This window comes from Chelonia mydas, chromosome 7 (genome assembly GCF_015237465.2).
Source record: "Chelonia mydas isolate rCheMyd1 chromosome 7, rCheMyd1.pri.v2, whole genome shotgun sequence".
NCBI classification, from domain to species: Eukaryota; Metazoa; Chordata; order Testudines; family Cheloniidae; genus Chelonia; species Chelonia mydas.
Genome location: NC_057853.1, coordinates 34,269,343 through 34,294,278, shown reverse-complemented (window position 1 = coordinate 34,294,278; position 24,936 = coordinate 34,269,343). Strand labels below are relative to the sequence as shown.

At 39.6% G+C, this 24,936-nt stretch overlaps 1 protein-coding gene across 4 annotated transcripts in view; it reads right to left on the bottom strand.

The window, feature by feature from the left end:
- The window catches only part of PTPDC1 (protein tyrosine phosphatase domain containing 1), a 49,632-nt gene that overhangs the window by 13,940 nt on the left and 10,756 nt on the right, over nucleotides 1-24,936 (bottom strand). The window contains exons 1-5 of one of the 4 annotated variants that reach the window (XR_006292272.1): nucleotides 4,111-4,842; nucleotides 3,349-3,520; nucleotides 2,455-2,535; nucleotides 2,112-2,230; nucleotides 1,195-1,332 (exon numbers count right to left, since the gene is read on the bottom strand). Coding sequence is in view for 3 of the 4 variants with exons in the window: in XM_007056888.4 (XP_007056950.2) it covers nucleotides 1,195-1,332; nucleotides 2,112-2,230; nucleotides 2,455-2,535; nucleotides 3,349-3,520; nucleotides 4,111-4,324 (724 nt within the window). In the remaining variant the exon portion in view is untranslated. Of the gene's footprint in view, nucleotides 1-1,194; nucleotides 1,333-2,111; nucleotides 2,231-2,454; nucleotides 2,536-3,348; nucleotides 3,521-4,105; nucleotides 4,843-7,041; nucleotides 7,135-24,936 lie in introns of those variants that run through there. The other 3 variants (XM_037905029.2, XM_007056888.4, XM_043551599.1) reach the window with 3 other exon arrangements.

Here is a 24,936-nt window from a genome sequence, read left to right as displayed (position 1 = left end):
AGTAGTCCTTATAGGGGAGGTTCTATATGCATAAATCAGGGGTATACCTTGTACTTAAGCATACCTGAGAAAAGCCCTTTTTCTCTAATAGCTGCACACTGGTGCTAATTAATTACATCTAAAATATATTCAAAATGTAGAAGCATCATTATTACAAAAGGAGATTGGTGAGCCATAGCACCTGGCTTTTTGCTCTCCCTGTTCCCTGAGAGTCTCCTGCAACTTCAGGTGGATTTTTTTTCTTTCTAAGCCCACCTATTTTATTATTTCTTGCATATACAGCTGTTTGTATCTCAGATCTCCAAAATAAGATCTTTTCTTCCGGCTGCAAAGATTTGAGGCCTGCAGCTGTTTCACTGATCTCCTTCCTAGCCATTTTCCTATTACTTTGATATAGGTCAGCCATTGCGGTCATTCTGTGGATGTAAGAGGATTTGAAATTGAAGTGGCTACTCAGTGGAAGACAGAGGGAATCTAAGGTTTAGGGCTTTTTACCCCCCTTTAAATAAGAAATTAAATCTCCCCTTAGCTTGTATTAACTTTGTTAAATGCCATCTATGAGTGGTTAAAGGTCTTTTCCCAGCCTCCCTCCACATTTTAAAAAATGCCAGTTTCTCTCTCAACTGTGTTTGCAGCACAGTTGCATCATTTTCGAACTCCTCACACCCACAGGGAGCAATGGTGGCAGTTGCAGAGATGGGGCCAGGCAAAGAGACATATTTGGGAAGGGGTCAGAAGTTAAGTGCAACCTTTAACTTCCTCACACCCAAAAGACAAAAGCTTCAAAGACCAAAGGTCTGAGTTGGGACGGTAACCACAGATAACTGTCGTCAAGACCAGAAAAGCACAAGGTGAATTATTTTCTTAATTGGAGACTATGTGGAGTAGCAGCTGCCTAGGTGAGGAGGCTGTACAGTTTCAATACTGCTGGGAGATTGTTACATGGATTCAAAGTTTCTCTAACCCTTTGGTTCACAGCTCATATCTGTTAACTTTGTCCCCTTGCTGCCTGTGACAGAAGACTCTTATTTTTTTACAAATAAATGTTGTTTGCAAGTTTAATCACTTTACAGGTATACCTCCTCTGGGAGTGATAAATATACAATTTAAACAAACCTACAATGATTTATATCTGCCATTATTTTGTACCTACAGAAAATAAGTTCACATTAATTTTTGAAGTTGCACACATACCTGTTCGGCCAAGTCCTGCATGACAATGAACAGCTACCCTCCCTTCCTGCAAGGCAAAAGCCATCACTTTTACCATATCCAGTATCGTCGTGAGAGATGCCACGCCATAATCCTTCCATCCAAAATTATAAAAATAAACTAAAAAGAGAGAGAATTGTTTTCTTTAGTATACAATGTTAAATCTTTTGTTCTGTATGCAGAAGAGAAATGAGTAGCCATAAACGAAAATGCTGAAAGAATAAAAGTAAGAGGACTAACTATACATATTTGTTTGAAACAGATTATTTTCACATTTCAGAGAGAGCTTGCTGTGAGAATTTCATGGACGTGCTGAGGTAGTTAAGATGTTTCAGACTAAAGCTCAGCTGGAATGGAAAAGTTATAACAAAGCTGAGTGATTCATACTAAAATTACTGAGCTATATATAGGAAAAGCGTAACATTCTGTTTGGGCATAAAAGCACATCTTAATTCAATGGCTCTTAACTTTCGGAAGCAGATACACTCAGTGCAGTATGAAAAAATAAAGATACTGCTGATACAAACCTCTTCAAATCAAAGAAAGAAACAGACATTTTGAAAAGTGCAACATTACCCGCAAACATGTCTGAAGCCCAGTTAATATGCTCTACATTATTTTGCTCAGTTCCCATTTATCTTTTTACCAGGCATAGTCTTCTATCTACTCTAGCTGCTCACTCTACTGAAATTTAAAACACCAACCACATACCTCACCCAACAGTAGCATGAGAGAGGGATCAATGTATTCTTGAAGGTTGGACATTGCTAAATTTGCTTTTTTATATTTTGTGTATAGTATTCCTTATATAACTGCTCTTAATCCAAAAGCTGTGTGTCACAAAATCTGCATTACTGTACTCAATAATTAATGAGGAAAAGCAGCAGGAGTGAACTTACTTTCATCCTCCATGAAAGCTTCAGGAAGGTAGGTAAAGCCACTTTCTTGTTCCAGTGGATTCCCACAGCTAGCATGCTCCCCAGGACGCTGAAGGTTAATTATTGTTTTTATGTCACACCTTAAGCAAGGAACAGAATAGTCACATTATACACAGCCATAATTTCATTAACCCTTATTTTCTAAAACATACGTTTCTCCTAAGTGCAAAATGGAGGCTTACCTGCATATTGCTAAAATGAAAGGACCTTTACCAACAATCCAAATCTAAGTAGGAGGGAAAAAATGGATCAGGGATTATATCAGTAAGATCTAGAGCAATTCATTACCAATAAAATTCATTACCTTTGAAACTGTTCAATAATGTTATACTTCTCAATAATTTCTGTTGAGGGTCGAGCCATGGCCACTATGTTATCTGTTATCCTGAGAAAATAAATTAATAATTTGGATGGATATTTCATTGTGAGTATTTCATGGGTAATCTATGAAAATATATACCTTTTTTTTTTCATGTTCAGGGAGCTATCTATAATTAGCAATGTGCATTTATACCTTTTTTCTAAATTCTTTCATCAGATAACATGCTTTATACATCCTACTGAAACAATTATCGGGTAAGTTATATAATAAAATACCATTATTAGAGGTGCTCAGATACCGTGGTGATGAGCATGATACAAAAACTTAGGTAGATAATGGCTACCCAGATCACAATTTCTGTATTCCTATTCAGAGACATTTTACATGTTTCTTCTTAACTCATTTTTACAAAATGTCAATATTAATTTAAAAATACATTCCAGTGACCATATAGGATGGAAAAAATGCTTTCATTGGCTCAATACCTAATATTATTTTATCTTCAATAACATGTTTTCACTCATTTTAATCTAAACCAATGAACATATTTTAATTTAGCTGTATTTAAATTTCAAGGAAAAACTTCTGTAGTTTAGAACGTTCATGTAATCTGTAAACAGGCATTTATTATTTTGGATCTGAACCAAAGCCCACTGAAGACAATGCGTGTCTTTCATTGACTTCAATGGGCTTTGTATGAAGGCCTTTATGGCTTACTGCTAAGTATTAATTTTTAACTGACCTTTTATTCCAGTACATACTGTACTTAACTTGGCAGTCTATATTTGGTAGAAAAATGCAATATAAATCTATTACCCTAATTCTCTAACGTAGCTAATACAATTAAGCTTAGTGAAATTGAGTGCTGCATATTACCAGGAAGAGTAAAGTCCTTTAATGGCTTGCTCTTGGTCACTCCATCGAGCTGGGTTTTCATACTTGCAAGCACGTCCACCACATGCCATCGAACATTGCATATGTCCAGGAATGACATGGCGAAGGCGTTCCCCTACCTTAGTATATTTTGCAGTTGGACGCCTTGAATTTCCTACAACACATGGAAAAACAGAATAAATAAGGTTAGCAAACTATCATCACTACCCTAAAATATAATATAGCAAAGTTTTAAATGATTCAATTACAAAAATATAGTATATTAAAGATTTTTCAAGAGATTTAAGCAGCAAGGACTCTCAATAAAAATACCATTATTTGCTTATATTAGCGCTGTTATTCATGACATCAACTTGGTTTCCTTCTTCATGAAATTATAGGTATGTGATATCCTCCATTATGAAGGAAATGTCACGGTAACCTTTTATCTAGAAATGTACAGCATGCCTGCACAAATACATATTAAGCTATCTTTTGCTTTAATTATTTTCTGAAACCAAGGTGTTAAACTGAAATGCTCTACAAGTTAAAAATAAAGTACAAATTAAGCCCTGAGTAAGATATCAGTAAATACAATTATATATAATAAAACAATAACCACTATCAAATGATTTTGAAATATTTCATATGTATTTATGTACATCTAAACATCTGAACAAGATTATACATCTTTAGTACACGTTATATAATACATTGCTATAAAACCCAAGTATGATTTTTGGCAATAATCTAAAAATACTTCACTTTTTTTCTCGGGAAAAGTTGCATTCAGCTCTGCAGGGCTTACAGATGATATGGCCACCATAACGCGGTGTGTGGATGATGAGAGGACCTCTACAACTGAGCTCCGGCGCCTTTGGAGTATGCGGAGAAGGGGATCAGAGGAAGAATGCCTCCGACCCTGAAAAAAGTTGCTAAAAATATTCACAGCTGAGCGCCTCCTGGGTGAACCCTCCATGATCGATCACCCCCTTGCAACACTTTACAAATGCCGTAGAAAACAAACTGGATCTGAAATCCAACTTGCTCAATGCTGAAGTTACACAGAGATGTGTATCTTTCTGTATGATCTAACAGCTATTCAGGATAGGCTGAGCGGTCTCCATAGTAACAAACAATGAACCCACTGATGCCAGCTACCCTTGTGGCAGCTACATTCTATATGAATTGATTCTGCTTGGGACAAACTGTTCCACTGCTGATGAGAATAGTTGCATTTCAAGTAGATAACTCTGCAACTGGACTGGGACTATTTTCCATGAACAAAATGAGTATTTTAGTAAATTATAATTATTGTACATTCAAAACATACTACACAGTATATTATATACTGAAATACAATCAAAATGTAGTTTGGGGCACTGCTTTCCTATAAATCTGTAAGTAAATACACTGTACTCCCCCACTAATTAGTTTGAAGTCCATTACTACCTTTTCCCCTCCACTTAGCTGCTCCAGAATGCATGGTTAGTTCTGTAATGATTGGGATTAGTGTAAAAAGAAAAGGAGTACTTGTGGCACCTTAAAGACTAACAAATTTATTTGAGCATAAGCTTTCGTGAGCTACAGCTCACGTCATCGGACTATGTATATAAATCTCCACACTGTATTTTCCACTGAATGCATCCGATGACGTGAGCTGTAGCTCACGAAAGCTTATGCTCAAATAAATTTGTTAGTCTCTAAGGTGCCACAAGTACTCCTTTTCTTTTTGCGAATACACACTAACATGGCTGCTACTCTGAAACCTGGGATTAGTGTGTTGCTATTGAAATTGTTAGGTACATGATGAATTGCAGACTGCTCACTCGTGGACCATTCATATCCACTAACAAAACACAATTTGTTATTGAAAACAAAAGGTTTATTTTTTCAGAGCAGAGCTTTTTATTAACCAAAGCTCTTGGTTCTACTGGGTTGAGGTAAAACAGACTATTGGGAGAAGTAGCCATATAATTTGATTGCTCTAAGTTTCAAGAGGTAGGTATCAGGCTATGAGCTGCCTCCCTCTTTGCTTCCATGCTAAAGAGGGAGATTGAGCTGGCCAGAAAGATTACAGCACTCTCAAAATCACAGGGCCAAACCATCACTTGCATGGGGTAAGGACTGTAAAAACCATTAAAAATAATAGTCATCTTGTCAGTTCTCTGTTAGAGTGCAATTTATAGATCTTGACGAGCAGGGTAGAGAAAAGAAAAGATAGAAGAAAAATCAGTATAACCTGACCCAATAAGCATGTTACGCCTGTTGCCCTCTCTTAAGGCCATGTTCTACCCTCAATCTGGGCATGCGATTTCCATCTGATGTCATTGGGACTTGTGTACGTATACCACGGGAAATCGATACTTCTTGAAGTGGAACTAGCATGACAAAACCGGTTAAGTTAAAAGTGGCTTTTTCCAGTTTAAAAACCTCAGGCAATGATCTCTTTCTTCTAGGTGCAGACAGGAAGGACGTTACTAGATTTTGAACAGACGTGCCACTTGGCTAGTAAGGGCACACGGAGAGGTTTGGTGCTGCTCCCAGCCCTACCACTTGCCAGTGACGGCAGGAGGGAAGAAAAGGAACATCTAAAATCTCCATTGGGTGCTGCTGTTGTCCAACAGCTTTTGCTACCCTGTTCCAACCCTAATGTTGATGTCAGGAGGGAGAGGAAGTATTAAAGCCTGCTTCATGGCTGTTGCCCATGAGTGTCTGCTACCAAGCCATGCTCTCCTCAACCAATCACATGCTAATTGAGGATTATAAAATAGCACTTCCCTCACCCCACTGGGCTGCTGCTACCTACGAACCCTTTTTTTAAACCTGACATGTCACTATTAGTTTCAAAAAGAAAAACTTGCACTTTGAATTAAGTGGATTTCTAGACCTGAAGGGCTGCTAAGGCAAGTTTTTGGGGTGTCTGTTATGGGGTGATTATAGGCTTTTTTTAGTTTAACTTCTGACTCTGTTGCCAAGGCTTTACAATTGTCTTGATGTTTGGAATTTTAGGAGTTATTTTTGTTTGGATAATTCTTGGGTGCTGAGGTTTAAGTATCATTTGTGATTAAGGTTTTGTTTTTTTTGGGGTTTTTTTGAGAGATGGTTCAAATGCTGGCTACAGCCAGTGAATATATATCGAACTTTTGCTCATTAGTTATTTTGCCTCCTTAGATGTAATTCCGTATGGATCTTCATAAGTCAGTAACATTTTTCTTCTAGATATGTCAAATTTAAGGAAGTTATAGTGGAGCCAGCCGTTGGTGAGACTGAGGGAGGCAAAATGCTGAATGCCATTATTCTCTCATTGACTTCAGTGCCATTTGAAGGTAGTCAGCCGAAGTGGTGAATCATAATTATTGCCTGTAAAAATTGTTATTTTTTTATTATTTGTTTTCTGTGGCACCCCACAATGTCTAAGCACTTCCCAAACACAAAAGATGGCACAGTTCTTGTCCATAAGAATTTATAACCTAACAGAAACAGAAAGCTAAAGGCAAGGGAAACATGTCAAGGTGGTTACTAGTCATAGCGATGTTTGAGTAACACAATGAATTATTTGTACTGCATATACACACACATTATCCCCACAACCTAGCTATAACAGATGTATATGGCTTTTATTTTTTAGAGATGATTCCTCTTCAAAACTCATCTAAACTTTCTTTTAAAGGGCATATTAAAGAAAATGATTACCTGAACTCATAGTTGCAAGATATGCACTGCTCTTTACCAATGAACAATAAGGCAATTCATTTTGCAGCAAGACCCCTGCAGCCATGGCAGTACCTGTTGAAACAGAAACATGTTTATTGTACATATATCAGGAGAGACTTAAAAAAATCACTGGAGGGTAGCTACGCTTTATAAAGATATAGCTGAGCAAGTTACATGCAGTATAGAGTAAGACAGAAGCCTTGGGCAGTTAGATATTGGCTATAGTACTCACTGTTACACAGTGGATTTAAACTGCAGGAAGTGACACACTGTCCCAGAAAATTCAAGCTCATACATCCTGCAGTTTTAGTTTTGAGTTCTGCTGAATATGGACTTCAGGGCTGGATCCTTTATACGAATATGAGTCATTCAACAAAGGTCCTAGAATATTCAATGCACTGCCATCTTGATTTCAAACTCTCTAGAGTAAACACGGGATTGTAGAACAGAAATTTTGCAAGAATGCTTTTTTTTCCAGGAGAAGCTAATGAAATCATTGTGGCAGCACTGTTTCTGGACTGGAAACTTCATATTTACAATTTTAGATTACTTTGTATTTTTTCAAGAGACACCCATGAATGTGTGCAGTTATCTACAATAGCATGTGTAATCACCATAATGAAGCATACAAATCAGGTGATGGGCCTCAAAATCTCAGGTTATTTTTGACATGTTGGCAATTATGGAAACCATATTTTGTGGGACACTGCTCCACTTAGAAGTCTGGTATCTGAGATCTTGCCAACGTGGAGCAGGGCCTTTTGGTATAACCTAAACTGTGAATTTAAACCGATACAGTTATATGGGTATAAACTCCCATAGGAACACTCTTATCTCAGTTTCGGAGTATCTTTTTCCCATTTAGCTTATGTGTCCTAGGAAGTGGTTTAAACAAATAAAAAAGCACTTTTAATCAAGAATAAGAGCATCCACAGAGGAGGTTATATCAGTAAAACAGGTAAAACTTTCCCATGCAGACAAGGCTGAGTACCAAATTCTGCAACAATATTTTTAGGATTCAACAGCACTAAGCAACCTGCCTCAAGGTACAGGAAATTTACTAAGAGGGTGTTATGGGGGTGAGGTGCTGCAGCAGTCCAAGGCTGTGTGTTTGTAAGGCGTTAATTGCTTGATTTTCCTTGCCCACTGTTTAATTTATGCATATTTTTGTATGTTTTTTAAAAATTCAAATGACTTTTAAAACATCCTCACTGCGCATTTATCAGTTCAAATGTAGCACTGTCTGATTTCATGATGAAGTAAATCAGAAGTATCCCCAATGAAGATAATAGGCCCGGTTCTCATTTACACTAAAGCCATTTTACACTGCTCGGGCATTGTTAAGGGTCTTTAGAGTGGGCATAAGTTACATTTACACCCATTTTAAGGTCCCTTTAATGACAGAGCAGTGTAAAATGGCTTTAGTGCAAATGCAACCCCTGCAATCTCAAGGTGGCTGTGCTTTGTCTGGACGTATGGGAAAAAATGGGTAGTAGATCCTTTAAGGGGGGAATGGGGAGGATTGGCAATTACCCACGAAAATATATTGGTTACGTCTGTTATTCAGTGACAATGGGGTAGACCTATCCAGATGAGGAGAGGATGTATTTCTGGCCAACATGAGAGAGGAAATTACCATTCATCTGGGAACCAGGTTGGCGGGGGGGAGGCAGTCACGCTAATTGCTGGTGCCTGTGTAAGCAGGAGTCCAGTGCAGGTAGTCATTCCATAGCGGGTCTGGTTCCCTGATAAACCAAAACTGGAAGTGGACCTAATGGGGAAGCATCCCGTAAGAAAGCTAGGGAACACAGATGGGGCTCCTAATGTCTACTCCAGCAAGGAGACAACCTCTTTCCCCTGCCCCTTAACTCTCGTACAAGGGGAGGGCAGTGGGATGCCAGCAACAACCAGCTGTGGAGGGCTGATGGCAGCCCTCTACCAGGTGGAAGTGATTAAGGAAGGAAGTATTGCATGGATTACCGCCAGTTACTTCCCAGATGAGTTAATACAGTCGCAGCCTACTTAAGCCACATCTTCTCTTTTTTTCTGTGTGTCCAGGACAATGAGAATCAGGCACAGTATAACTCCATGTAAGTGAAAGCACCTTAACAAAGAAAGAGCCTTTAGAATCTTCAAGGATGCCAAGAAGTGCATTGCATTATAAGGAAGAAAAAAGTTAGGATTACCTGTATCTGAAATGTTTTCAATGCTGACACTTGACTTTGTTATTTTAGCAGCAAATTCCTTCATTACATGGGTAGCTGACAGCAGCACCTATATTTAGGTAGCCCATCACTTTCCATTTTAAGAGATGCTTGTGCCCTTTTTTCAGACGCTCTAACATTTTCACTGTTTGCAATGGGTCTCTGGAATTCAGCAAGGGGAAAGCCCGCAGGCTAAAGAAATGCCTTTTATTTGTCTCATGAAATTCCATTCAGGTTCAGTTGAGTTATAAACTATTTTAAAAAAAATCACCCTCTCCCTTCTCACTTGCATTCCTCAGGAAAATTCTGGCAGTCTGCCAAAATCATAATTGAACACACAAACATTCTAAAGATTTAGGTTTATGCTATCCATCGTTTAAAGCAACAGCATCGCCACCACCACATGCTGCACTCGGAATGCCTGGGAGCTGCCAGAGCAGCTGTAGTGGCAGGACGGAGGGAAGGGGGAGACAGCCGAGTCAAGCCAGGCTGGGCTCCACTGATCCAGCACAGGGCCAAGACATCCCATTCCCCATCCCGAGGGCATGATTTGGGGGCAAGAGTTCCCCAACCTCCCCATAGGGGAAGAGGGACAGCCAGATTGGACTCCCCATGTTATCCCCTCTGGCCATCCCATTCTCCACGCTGGAGGTACCGCTGTGGTGGGAGGAAGGAATGATTGCTGGGCTGGGTCAGACTCTCCTGCATCACCCCTGGACCCAGCATATGGAGCCAGCCGACCACCTCCCCCCTCCTGCTGCTGCCACCTACTACAATCTGTCCTGTAACTCAAGTGGCCAAAGTCTGCACTGCAATGCTGATGGGCAGGGTTCACATCAGATGATGGTGCATGATGGTTGAGTTGTACATAATATAATTTTTTTTTACCTTTTTCCTCTAACAAAAACAATACCATAGGAAATTACATCCAAAAAACTGTTAAAAGAACATAATTTAGGTTGCTAAGTCAAGCACTTGAAAATTAGGAAACACCAGACTTATGGCTGCTCATATAGTCTTAACTATGCCCCTTCTGAGTATGCATTGTCCGGCTATGCCAGAAGAAAGACAGGAGGCAATGGACATGGTTTAATTAGGCTGTAACTTTATTCACTTAAAATATCCGGAGGATCCAACAAGAAGTTGTACGCTGCAGCTGGTCATCATTTCCTTAATAATTTCCACCTAATTTTGAGGGCTGCTGTCAGCCCTGTCCCTTCCCAACCTGATTCCAGGCATCCCATTGCTGGGCCCCCACTGCCCTCCCCTCACATGAGGGTTAAGGGGGCTAGAAAAGGAGGGGAGTTGGCTCTTCATTGGACCAGATGTAGGAACCCCAAACCCTCTTCCTCAGCTCCCTTAAGGGCTGCATTCCTCTAAATCCCCTTCCAATCCATTTGATCCGATAACCATGGCCTTTCCATAACGAGCACCTGCACTGGATATTTGCCCCAAATTTTACATAGCAAGTTGTGATATTGTAACCTAAACCCATGCCCCACCCTACCGGGTCCCAAACCTGCTGTAGGAAGGTGGAAAAAAACACCCTATCTTGGTCAATCTGGCAGCGAGGGAAAAATTCCTTCCCCGCCCCCAAGGAAAAGGGCAACTAGCATAATGGCCACAATGGATCAAGAAGAAACCCGGTCCTTTTTCAGATTCCATGGGTGGCAGGATGGATGCTGCCAGACCAATCAAGGTGAAAGAAGGCTTCTCCAGACTGTCCAGGGTATAAATACCCACCCTACTCTTCCAGTCAGCTGAAAGGGTAGTTACTCTACACACCTGGTCCAGCCACTTCCTGCTCCATCAGATAAACTTTCCCTTTTCCTCCTTCTCTGGTACCAGTTGCAGAGGGAGCCCAAAAAGGCTTCCACTCCTGCCAGCCAGACAAGGACCCACTGCATACAGCTATAGTGAGCCCATTATGATCCAGTTTTAACGATTTGATCACATATTTTTTCCACAGGACCTTTGCCTTACTCAGTGCACAGAACGGAAAAACAAGGGGTTAGAATTAAGGCTGCAAGGGCAACCATAAATCTGGCATTTCTACCTTTCAGGTGCTTGACTTCACAACCTACAACATTCTCTTTTAACATAGTGTTTTGATACTTAATTGCCAGGGACAAAATAAATGTGTGTGTCAAATGCTAATGACAATCTGATCACTTTATTCTTGTACCTTTACTAAATACATTAAATTTATTTTTTTTAATATTATTTCTGTTAGGATTGGATTCATTTAACACTTACTAGGTCTTAGTTCTTCAACACATTTTGATTCATTAGAACTCTTGTTCATAGTCCATAATGGGAATATCTAGCTGTGATGCAGGCACTGAAACTGCTCATCACAATAGGAGATCTTACTATTAGAGCTATTTAACCACAAGCTAGAAGGCTACTTAACTACTCAAGCTACTGATTCTCGCAATTATTTCTGCTGCAGCTGTTTGAACAATACATTTAACAATTAAAATAATTCTCTTGAGATGCTGGATAAACAGCACAAATTTGCATACAAAATAGTTTCTAAACTCGCCCATACACAAAAGGACAACAGAAAACAAACAGTGTATTTTCCAGATGCATGCCACAGGGACACTGTCAAGTTAATCGTACTTGTGAAAGTTTTCTGTCTGAAAATTTGTACTTGCTTTTGTTACAATTAACATATGAGAGTACAGTAACTGAATGAGGTTAAAGGAAAATATGTATTTTTTTTGTTTGAGGGGAGTGCATATAACAGTACTTTGTGCATTCACATTTTCCATACATTCAATTTTGTGTGGATCATTTATACAATACGGTAAAATAAATTAATAAAAAACAAAGATGTGGTGGTAAAACCGCAAAAATTGGCAGAAGTACTCAGGAGGTGTGTTTTCCAAAACTATTTCATATTTTTTTAAGAATTAACTTCAGTTAAGTTTTATGGGATCTCTTTTACTTTTAGAAAAGATCAGTATTGCAAAAAATTGTGTAGCTACAGAACTGCAGAAGGCTAATGAGCTCTTTCTAAATAATACAGCAATGAGAGTTGGTTGATTTGCCCAGGAAATTTTTTTGCCTAGGAATTGGGCATCCCTGAAATTCTTTTCCAGAACCCAGACCAATCCTACTGCTTTTTCCCATATGAGCAGTGCCATGGACTTCAATATTTTCTTTGCTTTAGGAGTGCTGTAGTATTTCATTTCAAACGTGAGTATGCTGAATTTACTACATGACAGCTATTCTGAATTCAGCAATGTGAGCAATATTCAGTCTCTGCATTTATTTTTTAAAACAAGTTAAGTGGGATTGTGATTTACTTTAAATACGAAAATAGCTCTTTTTGGAACAAGGGCAAAATGTGGCTCACAGTGAGGAAATGTGTTGTGATTTGGAACAGGAAGTACTATTTAACATTACAGTATTGTAAGTATATACAGTAAAGTGATTCAAGTTATGGATTTTGTTTTGCATTGCTACACAAACAAGGTCAGTGCTAAAGTAAAACTAGTGCTTGAGTAACAACTGCTCACTTGGTTCTTATATATGGCACTGGAGTAGAAAGAGAATAAGGGATTTGTGATTCTCTGTTTAGCTGCTGCAGTTTTCTTTAAGCAGCTAGGATCAAAGTTGAAGGTGTTTTCTGGGAAGAGATTAGCACTTTCTGTTTCTTTCATTTAAAATATAGTTTTATTCCTTAAAGGCCTTATTCACCAGTTTGTTCATTATATTTTACACTCAAACCTGGCACATGCTAGAGAAAAACAAATAAACAGCCAGTATGTTATTTTAGGCCATGTTCCTAATTCTCTTGAAGAGCTAATAAAGTCAGGTCTTGAGGCAATCATGCTATGACAGTAATCAGATTATCTACATTATCCATGTGACATACACCTCTATTGCCATGACAGCAAAGCAGGAGGTCTTTAATCTCAGATTTATGGTTTTATATCTCTCTTTCTCTCTCTCTCTCTCTATATATATACACACACACACACGGAACAGCATCTTAGGTGATCTACCATCTGTTTATATTTAACCACATATCAACCACAAAAAGAAAAGGAGTACTTGTGGCACCTTAGAGACTAACCAATTTATTTGAGCATAAGCTTTCGTGAGCTACAGCTCACTTCATCGGATGCATACTGTGGAAAGTATAGAAGATCTTTTTATACACACAAAGCATGAAAAAATGGGTGTTTACCACTACAAAAGGTTTTCTCTCCCCCCACCCCACTCTCCTGCTGGTAATAGCTTATCTAAAGTGATCACTCTCCTTACAATGTGTATGATAATCAAGTTGGGCCATTTCCAGCACAAATCCAGGTTTTCTGCCCCCCTTCCACTCCCCCCCACACACACAAACCCACTGTCCTGTTGGTAATAGCTTACCTAAAGTGATCACTCTCCTTACAATGTGTATGATAATCAAGGTGGGCCATTTCCAGCACAAATCCAGGGTTTAACAAGAACGTCTGGGGGGGGGGGGGGGGTAGGAAAAAACAAGGGGAAATAGGTTACCTTGCATAATGACTTAGCCACTCCCAGTCTCTATTCAAGCCTAAGTTAATTGTATCCAATTTGCAAATGAATTCCAATTCAACAGTCTCTCGCTGGAGTCTGGTTTTGAAGTTTTTTTGTTGTAATATCGCAACTTTCATGTCTGTAATCGCGTGACCAGAGAGACTGATTCTCCGACTGGTTTATGAATGTTATAATTCTTGACATCTGATTTGTGTCCATTTATTCTTTTACGTAGAGACTGTCCAGTTTGACCAATGTACATGGCAGAGGGGCATTGCTGGCACATGATGGCATATATCACATTGGTGGATGTGCAGGTGAACGAGCCTCTGATAGTGTGGCTGATGGTATTAGGCCCTGTGATGGTTTCCCCTGAATAGATATGTGGGCACAGTTGGCAACGGGCTTTGTTGCAAGGATAGGTTCCTGGGTTAGTGGTTCTGTTGTGTGGTATGTGGTTGCTGGTGAGTATTTGCTTCAGGCTGGGGGACTGTCTGTAGGCAAGGACTGGCCTGTCTCCCAAGATTTGTGAGAGTGTTGGGTCATCCTTCAGGATAGGTTGTAGATCCTTAATAATGCGTTGGAGGGGTTTTAGTTGGGGGCTGAAGGTGATGGCTAGTGGTGTTCTGTTATTTTCTTTGTTAGGCCTGTCCTGTAGTAGGTGACTTCTGGGAACTCTTCTGGCTCTATCAATCTGTTTCTTCACTTCCGCAGGTGGGTATTGTAGTTGTAAGAATGCTTGATAGAGATCTTGTCGGTGTTTGTCTCTGTCTGAGGGGTGGAGCAAATGCGGTTGTATCGCAGAGCTTGGCTGTAGACAATGGATCGTGTGGTGTGGTCAGGGTGAAAGCTGGAGGCATGTAGGTAGGAATAGCGGTCAGTAGGTTTCCGGTATAGGGTGGTGTTTATGTGACCATCGTTTATTAGCACTGTAGTGTCCAGGAAGTGGATCTCTTGTGTGGACTGGACCAGGCTGAGGTTGATGGTGGGATGGAAATTGTTGAAATCATGGTGGAATTCCTCAAGGGCTTCTTTTCCATGGGTCCAGATGATGAAGATGTCATCAATATAGCACAAGTAGAGTAGGGGCGTTAGGGGACGAGAGCTGAGGAAGCGTTGTTCTAAGTCAGCCATAAAAATGTTGGCATACTGTGGGGCCATGCGGGCACCTGAAAGTTGCGATATTACAACAAAAAAACTTCAAAACCAGACTCCAGCGAGAGACTGTTGAATTGGAATTCATTTGCAAATTGGATATAATTAACTTAAGCTTGAATAGAGACTGGGAGTGGCTAAGTCATTATGCAAGGTAACCTATTTCCCCTTGTTTTTTCCTACCCCACCCCCCCAGACGTTCTTGTTTAAACCCTGGATTTGTGCTGGAAATGGCCCACCTTGATTATCATACACATTGTAAGGAGAGTGATCACTTTAGATAAGCTATTACCAGCAGGAGAGTGGGGTGGGGAGAGAGAAAACCTTTTGTAGTGGTAAATACCCATTTTTTCATGTTTTGTGTGTATAAAAAGATCTTCTATACTTTCCACAGTATGCAGCCAATGAAGTGAGCTGTAGCTCACGAAAGCTTATGCTCAAATAAACTGGTTAGTCTCTAAGGTGCCACAAGTACTCCTTTTCTTTTTGCGAATACAGACTAACACGGCTGTTACTCTGAAACATATCAACCACAGAATACAGTGCCATTAAGTCTGCATAAATAACGTAGTGAATGGAACTATAGTACAGTAATAGCATACACCTATTGACTAACTGAACGAAACAGCAATATAGTATTGCCCAAGGATGCAAATGGCTCCTGAATTGTGGTATACTGTCTGATACCAAAGACTGAGAGAAATATTGCACCAAAGACAATTATTTTATTGCTCGTACCATGTTGCCAGTCAGCATAGATTTTGAAGATATTTTCTCACCTTCCTGAAGAAAACGGATCCCCAAATAAAAAGGAAACGCAAGTTTTTGCTGGCTGCCCACTGGTCACTATGTTGATCTACACCAGGGGTCGGCAACCTTTCAGAAGTGGTGTGCCGAGTCTTTATTTATTCACTCTAATTTAAGGTTTCGCATGCAGTAATACATTTTAATGTTTTTTAGAAGGTCTCTCTCTGTAAGTCTATAAACTATTGTTGCAGGTAAAGTAAACATGATCTTTAAAATGTTTAAGAAGCTTCATTTAAAATTAAATTAAAATGCAGATCTTATCAGTTTAGAGCAGTGGTTCTTTACCTGGGGTGCAAGATGTCCTTTCTGGGCGTGCGAGACATACGAGATTTTTTGAGAAGGTAAATCATTGAAAACACAAATTAAGCACAGGCACATAAGTACAACTACTTTGTTTCATCAAACCTATGCATTTATTAACATTATACATTTTTAACGATTACTGTAAAATACAAAGTTTTTAAGTTTTCAAGTTTTTAAGTTAATTGTAGTGTATTTTTTGATAAGGGGACAGGTGGAGCGTATTAAATTGTTCCCCATAGGAACGTGCTACTTACGGTGTACTACTTACAGCTGCCAGTCCTGATGCTCTGAGCGGCATGGTAAGGGGACGGGGAACAGGGGTGGTTGGATAGGCGTGGGAGTCCCGGGGGGCCTGTCAGGGGTCGGGGGTATGGACAGGTTCGGGTCAGTCAAGGGACAGGGAGCAGGGGGGTTGGATGGGGGGGTTGGGTCCCGGGGAGTGGTTGGTCAGGAGACAAGGAGCGGGGGGGTTGGATGGAGGGTTCTGAGGGGGGCAGTCAGGGAACAGGGGGTCCCGGGAGGGGGTGGTAAGGGGACAAGGAATGGGGGAGGGTTTGGATGGGTCAGGTGTTATGAGGGGGCCAGTAAGGGGGTGGGAAGTGGGCTGGCTGCTTGGGAGGCACAGCCTTCCCTACCCAGGTATAGTGCATTAAACTTCTCCCCTTAGGAATGTGCTACTTACGGGGTACTACTTACGGCTGCCAATCCTGGTGCTCCGCATGTAGCACATTCCTGCGGGGAGAAATTTAATCCACTGCACCGGCAGACAGAACCCCGGACCGGCAGCGGGTTCCGTCTGAGGTTCCATCCACTGGCTGCTGCCAGCCGGGGTCCCGGCCGCTGGCCCCGCTCAGCCCGCTGCCGGCCTGGGGTTCCGCTCACCCAGGCCGGCAGCGGGCTGAGTGGGGGCGGCAGCCAGGACCCCGGCTGGCAGCAGCATGCCAGTAAAAATCGGTTCGCGTGCCGCAGGTTGCCAATCCCTGATCTACACTTTTGTTGACTGAACTGAACCAAAACCCCTTTATGCTCTATAGGGCTAGACCAAAGGTGAAGTGGAAAAGTACTCCTTGAGAAATTGGCGGTATGTCTGCACTGCATCAAGGAATGAACTTCCCAGCCCAGGTCCAGACCAGACTTGTATTTGCGGGGCTCACACTAGCATACTAAAAATAGCTGCGTAGACATTGCAACTCAAGCTGGAGCCTGGGCTCTCATGCCCGCCCACCCACCCACACAAGCTTGGGCGCCCAAGCTGTATCATCTACCCAGCTATTTTTAGTGCACTAGCATGAGCTCCCACAAACACAAGTCTGTGGATCCAGACTGGGAGGCTTGCTCCTATATGCAGTGTAGACGTATCCTATAGAGCTGAGACTGCAGGTGGTACTTTCACTACATAAGGAATAGAATTTTACTTTAGACTGTGAAATCAACTCTCACAAACAAATGTATTAATTAAAATATGTAAACTGCTTTATTTCAGCAACTGCAAGGGTAACTGGATAAGGTGTGTAATGCAATTAAACTAAGTAGCTAATACTAAACAAGTAAAATGTATCATTATTGGAATGGTTTGTGTTTATACAAAGTTGTAGAACTATGAACTGTACTCATTAAGCTTCCTGTGGAAAACTACTAGTAGTTAAACTGTTAAAATCTCTGTTCTTTGTACATGTAGAATCTGTCAGAAAAGAAAATATACGCTCTGAGGCTCGCAAAATATACACCATCTGCCAGGTATGGATGATTATCTGTACACGGTTTGGTTGGTATAGATGTCTCTATGTCTTGCAAAACATGGATGGGGCTAAATAAAAGAAGATGTGTAAGGTCTGGTAATAGAGTGAAATTTGTGGAATCTTTTATTTTTTATAAACAAGGGTATGTGTTTATATGTATAAAGTAGAATTGCGTTCAGACTTTGAAACAGACACAGACTGGAGATGAAAGCTGTGATTGTACAAAGCTGTTCCCCAGACTGGGTAATGTATATTCCTTTCTGTATTGTGCTGATTTATCTTTGATTAATAAACTGACAGAGCATGGGTTATATGATTTTTGGCAATATGTATTTGATAACAGATGAGTAGCAGTCATCTGGAATTGAACTAGAATGGTCAAGAGTGAAATAACCATCGAGTTCATTTAAATTTACATTGAGCATTTTGCAGGGCTAATTCCACCACTTACTAATGTCTTATTGAACCAGTTCTCAAATATCTGCCCTGATGACGTTCAGCCACCTTCTTGGCAAGTCTGTTTCACTGCCCAGTTTCTCTTGCTGATAAGACTTTTCTTACTACTTTGCCAAAATGAATAATTTTTTAGCTTCATGTCACTGCAGAGACTAACTCCCTCTTTTCATTTATACCGTTACTCTGAAATTATTTATTCAATGTGTTTATGCCTACAGAGTCTTTTTTAAAAACTACAAAATATAGCTCTTTATTCTCCAGTTATTTTTGTTATAGAATTGGATTATTAACAAATTAATTGTTGAAGAAACTAAAAACTTGAGCAGAACTTCAAGTATTCTTTTAGACACTATTTTTTGTAAGCAGCATTTTTTTTTCATTTTATAGCACCACAGCTTTCATTAGGCGTTGAGAAAGCATCTCTTGAAGCTTCTCAATGCTATTTCTCAGTAACAGCCACAAAATGTTGCATGTTCCAAATATATGAATCTAAATACTCTAATGCATGGATCCATTTAGGATAATGATCCAGTGAGACGCTGCCTGTCACTCTCCCACTCCATACTCTTCAATACATCCAAGTTACTGAAGTTAGCAACAGCAAAACCATGTAGCACGAAAAGTCTGGCTTACACTTCATAGGACAAATCCTGTCTAGTACTCCACTAGTGCAGAGAGACCATTCTCTTGCAGAGGAAGTGGTGTGATTACTTTGTGCCATCGGGGCGGGGGGGGGGGAGGGAGAGGGGAAGAGTAGGGGGAACCAAGATTGAGAGAGACTGTACAGGGGCATAGGGGCCGACTTCCCCTCTGCCCGGTGGGTGCTCGACCCCCACCCCGCCCCGCCCGACCTTTTCCCACCCTAGCCCCCTCTTTGCACCCCCTTCCCCCAGGTCCCCGCCCCTGCCCTGCCTCTTCTCCACCTCCTCCCCGAGCACACCATGTCCCTGCTCCTCCTCCTCCCTCTCCCTCCCAGAAAGTCCTAAGCGCCACCAAACATCTGTTGGGCAGGGGAAGCACTGGGAGGGGGAGGAGCAGGGATGTGGCGTGCTCGGGAAGGGGGAAGAAGGCGGCAAGGGGGGGGAGCTTGGCTGCCAGTGGGTGCAGAACACCCGCTAATTTTCCCCACAGAGTTGTCACCTATGCACAGGGGGGCAAGAGGACTCCCTACTTACAACTATCAGTCTGCAGCAGGAACAGTGCATGTGACTAAGGAAAGAGGTTGGTGGTTCCACCCCTATGTCTGTTGTGGGGAAAGAAGGACCATACAGGCAATGGAAGCTACTCCTCTAAGTCCCATGACTGGCTTTGCTGTCACTCTGCCTTCAGTGGAAGAAGATTCCTTCCCCTCTCATCTCTGCTACCTGGGAAGTCTCCCTGGCACTCGGATGTTGTTCAAACTGGGTGTTGTGCAGAGTATTTGCCCGAGAACGAGGGAGAGAAAAACGGATGAGTTTTAACATTCTGGCTGCTAGAAAAGAATTGCACTGAGTAAAAGAAATGAGAGAATAAGATGTCTAAAGAGTATCCCCCAAGTAATTACCAGTAATACGGCTATTTAACATAAAAATACAAGTAATTATTGCCTTTTCTTACAGAACCTATTTCCAAAACTTGCAGACAAGTTTTTGTTTTCTAGAATAGAAGGGTTCCAGTTCTGCCACCTCAGCTACCGCCATGAATAGTAACCCAATGGTAAGGTTCATTAGCATATTTTTGTTGAACTAAATTAATACATAAAGGCCTCTGCCCTGCAAACTCTTATGCCTGTGAGTAACTTTGTACATGTGAGTAAATCCATGGATTTCAGTGAGACAACTCACGTACTTACAATATCAGGGCCATAGTTAGTAGCCAATTTTAAAATCTCTGTTTCAGAAACTCAGTATTTTCAACCTTAATATAAAAAGGACATAATGAACTTGAAGTCTAATCAACTTAATGAGTAAACAGTAGCATCAGACACTACACATCTCCCACAGTCCCTTTGCTGGTTTTTGTGGATATGTTCATATCTCCCTGCTTTTGTTTTTTTAAGGTGGTTGTTTTCTCCCCTGTTGTCTTTCACACATAAACAATAGGCAAAAACCATCTAAGGGCCAGATTTAAAAAGTACTTAGGTGCCTAAAGATGTAGATAGGTGCCTAGTCCCTTTTGAAAATACCATTAGGCATCTTTCTAAGTCTTTAGGCACTAAATACTTTCAAAAATCTGGCCCGTTCCTGCCAACACATATCTTACATGAGTAATTGCTCTGGTCCTACTGAAGTCAATGGGACTACTCCCCTGAATAGTTAGTCATGTGGATAAGTCTTTTCAGGATCAGGTCCTTACCTGCCAAAACACAGGAAGGAATGAAAGTAACAACACAAAGTTCCGTAAACTGCACAAAGTTTTCTTCTCAAATCTCTAAATGTTGTTTTCTCTAATCTCTTTCAGTTATAGCAGCGGTTCCCAACCAGGGGTCTGAGGCCCAAGCAGGTTTCAGAGGGTCCGCCAAGAAGGGCCAACATTAGACTCACTGGGGCCCAAGGCAGAAAGCTGAAGCCCCTGCCACCCGGGGCTGAAGCAGAAGCCTGAGCAGCTTAGCTTCGCGGGGCCCGCTGTGGCGTAGGTCTCCGGGCAATTGCTCTGCTTGCTATTCCTAATGCTGGTCCTGCCTTTTATATGCAGAAAAACAGCTGTTGCGGCACAGGTGGGCCATGGAGTTTTTATAGCATGTTGAGGGGGCCTCAGAAAGAAAAAGGTTGAGAAAGCCTGAGTTATAGTAACCTTAGATGATACTTTTTACCAGTGTAGGTTAAAGAAAGTCAGAGTAACGTGATCATAAAAAAAAAAAATCCCTTTAGCCTATTTCTCCAACATATGAGAAACAATTAAACTTGTCAAAATTCAGTTTTTTAAATCAGGTACTTTAAGATATGCAATCAAGAGTTTTTGACATTAAAACATTTTAAAATATGCTAACAAGTAGCCAATTAGAAGACATTTCAGCTAGAAGTACAGGTCACTAAAAAAAAAAGCAAATTTCATAATAGAATTGCTAACTCAACTGTAACATCATTGTCAGAAATAATACAAATTTGTAAAGATGCTCAGAGAAGTAATGTTTTTATTTCCACGTTGCATTATTACTAGTGATGACAATTTAAAAAGGGAAAATATTATTCCCCAAGGAGTTTTTAATCTAGGTTAGCAACAAGACACAAGAGGTGGATGAAAAACAGATGGGGAGACAGGGAGAGAAATGGAGGTCAAGGTAACAATAACACACATATGTTTTCATATAGACTAGCCATATGACATTTACACAGTGGGGTGATCCTACACCTGTGGCAAAACATCCAGTGATTTACATGGGAACAGGATTAGGATCAGTATGTTATGTCTGTACCTGCCTCCGTGCACTTTTTTTTTTTTTTTTAAAGGAAAAACAATATTCACCATCTGTTTCAGTAAGAACTGAATGTGACTTAATCATTAAGCAGAGTGTTTACACAGGACTGTGGTTGTTTATGGTATATTATAGACATACAAAAGGAACAAAAGCATACAATTAGGCTTGGAAGGTTTAGATTTTTATGGGTAAATGTTGGTAAACACTAATTTCACTGCACAAACATAGACAAAAAATATTTCCATTGATGACAACTGAAATTTCCAAATAGGCAAAGTAAAAACCAATACTGTTTGAGAACTTAGAGTTAAAATCCAGTGATTTAGTCTTTTGAATTAGGCTTATTACAAATGGGCAAGTAAATGAATAGTAAAAACAGATATAATTTGTTAATTTAATTACAGGATATTTACTTCATATATTTTGACATGTGATATTGACCATGTGTCTCCATTAACTTTTTGAATCTCAGGGTCTGTCATTAAATAATATATATATATAATGATATATATATATATATAATATATACATATAATAATATATAAATAATATATATATATATATATAATGCTTAAAAATAAATATCAATAATATCCAACAAAATTATATAAAATAAAAATCAAATTCTGCCAAGCCTACATACAATTCAGCAGAACACTGTGTAGGTGTCGCAGCCCTGGGTATTAATTGAAGGTGGGCATAAATTAAATAGCAAGAAATTTCGTGCTAAACTGATGGACAGGTCTAACAATTGATTTAATTAGTATTCTTTAATTCACTATCAGAGTTATTCAGTAAATGCTAGCACGATAGTTTACAGACCTTATTTTAAACTATCTTGAACATGCTGGCAGCCAATAATTACTATTGGGAATTATAAAGGAACAGGGTAAAAGTGAATACATTAACTGTTCTACAAACAAAACTGGTGACTCAGATATTATTAATCTTGCATCTCATGTTTAGTAAGACTCTCTTTTTCTGATTTGCATGGTGAACTACATACAGAAGAGTGAATTGGATTGTCATTATAGTTTGGAATGCTATACACAACTGAATTTTAATATAACTATGCTCACAAGTGCACATGCTTTAAAACGGGAGTTTAGCAATGTCAAATTAATACAAATATCTGTCCTTTGCAAATTTCAACTTCAGAACTGGAGAGAGATAGCTTCTCATTTTAAATTAGTTTTAACAGGCAACTTCAATAGTTTCAGTTTAATGCCTTACCTGTTACCCAGAAAAAAGATTGGGTGACTGCTGATCCCTTCATTGCTGCAGATTTGACCAAGCACAAGTTGCGTGTTGTATGAAAATACCAGTTTATAGAAATGAATCCTAAATGTTGTTGCAGTTTTTACTATGGTTAATTGGATTTGTAAGGGTAATCTGGGAGGAGCCAATAACAATCAATTTTTTTTTCCCCTAAGACTACATGTGCAATACCTAAGGGACTATGCAGATAATCATCCCATAAACTGCTTTCTGTGTCTGGTTTAGATTTTAAAGGGATTGAGGCAAACGGGCTACATTAAACCTGATATTTTAACAACAGAATCCTTTCCCTCTTCCTTCACTCCCATTACTGTCCAACAAAACCAGTTTGTCATTTCTGGTAGGTATTTATAAGATTTGCTTCTTAACCATTGAAGCAATGGCAATGTAGAGATAATTTTGGATGAAGTTACATTAAACAAGGACTCACTAATAAATCAATTTTGAAACAATGAATCACAATGAATAATGTCATACTCAAATCTCTGGTATCTCATCTGTTCTTTTAATATTTTCTTTCTTATTTTAACATAGGAGCCTGGCATATAACTAATGTAGTTATAGCTAGTGTAAGTTAACAGGATCAAATATTATATGTCTACAACAACATGAAAAAACAAGTGCTTCTGAAGACAGCATACTTAATCAAAGAAGGAAGAGCCTAACTATATGGATTTCTTTGGGTGAGTGAATCAGTAAACAACTAGCGAATATACAGTATGGGAAATATTTTGCTCTATTTTACAAAGTTCATTTCAACCACTGAACATTAGTTGACAATACAAAAGGTTTCCACTGATTCTTGCAGCACTTATTAAAAAGCTGGCAATGTTAGTAACAGTTATTGAAAGTTCGCCATAACATGACACCCCTTTCTACCCCCCTTCCCTTTACTTAAAAACACAGTAGCCTATATTCACACAAGCTTCTTGGAGATAGGGAGATCTGCTTTATTTACGCAAGCAAATTGACCTGGATACAACTGTTCTAAGGGTTAAGCCCAATTAAGCTTGGAAAATATTGTGTCAGCTAAGGACCTGTCTTAATTTGGCCACGGAAGACACTGAGTTGGTAACTGAGCTAAATTGTTAGGTCTGTTTTTAGAAACATTCTTCTGATCAGATTTAACTGTTTGATGGCTAATATCCGTGGAATTAGTAAAATTCAGAGATGAAAAAATTCAGCTGCTCCAATATGCAAAGGAAAGCGATAGGGCCAAACTTTAAAAACTGCCATTTAAAATTGCAGATGCTATGGACAATATTTTTGCAAACACAAAAACTGATTGTACACAAACTGAATTTGCAATCAAGTTGTGTTTTTTCATGGCTAATTACAATACCCAGTTTGTACAAATCCAAGCACAATTGTGCAAAAAGCCCAGCCATGGAAATAAAAATTTGGTCATGGAAAGTTGCATCCACAATTTAGAGGCCCTATTGAGGTCCCTTAAAAAATATGGCCTATTGTTATTCTCAAGTTTGCTTTTTCTTCTTTAGATTTTCCAGTTAAATATTATTTTCTTAGAAAATGGCATGGTAAAAATATTATTGTTTACAAAAATGATGATTGGTTTGATAGTATAGTCCTTGGAGAAAGTGAAGTAAGGGAAAGGTTACATGACCATTAAAACCACCCTCTGTGAAAAATAAGTTTGGTGCACTCCATTATATTATTAGACCAAACAACTTTGACTCACAAATGTTTCATTTGTTAATTACAGAGGGAGAAAAGAAATCAATTAAATCCACTGTTTCCGCCCCTCAGGCATTTTGTGTCTCATGAAGAAACTACAGTATAAGCTTGTATGTCCAGTCAATTTTTTTATTTTAGAAATATCAATGGCAAATATTCACTGTCCAAGTAAGCAACAGATATTTACCAGGGTGGGAAAAAGTTATTTTAATTGTATTTTTTTAAACCTCTTTGCTATGTCATTGCAATTCCTTTCCCTTTTGTAGCTGAAAAATATTAAATGAAATGATCCATAACTCAAAAATAAATAGGCATGCAT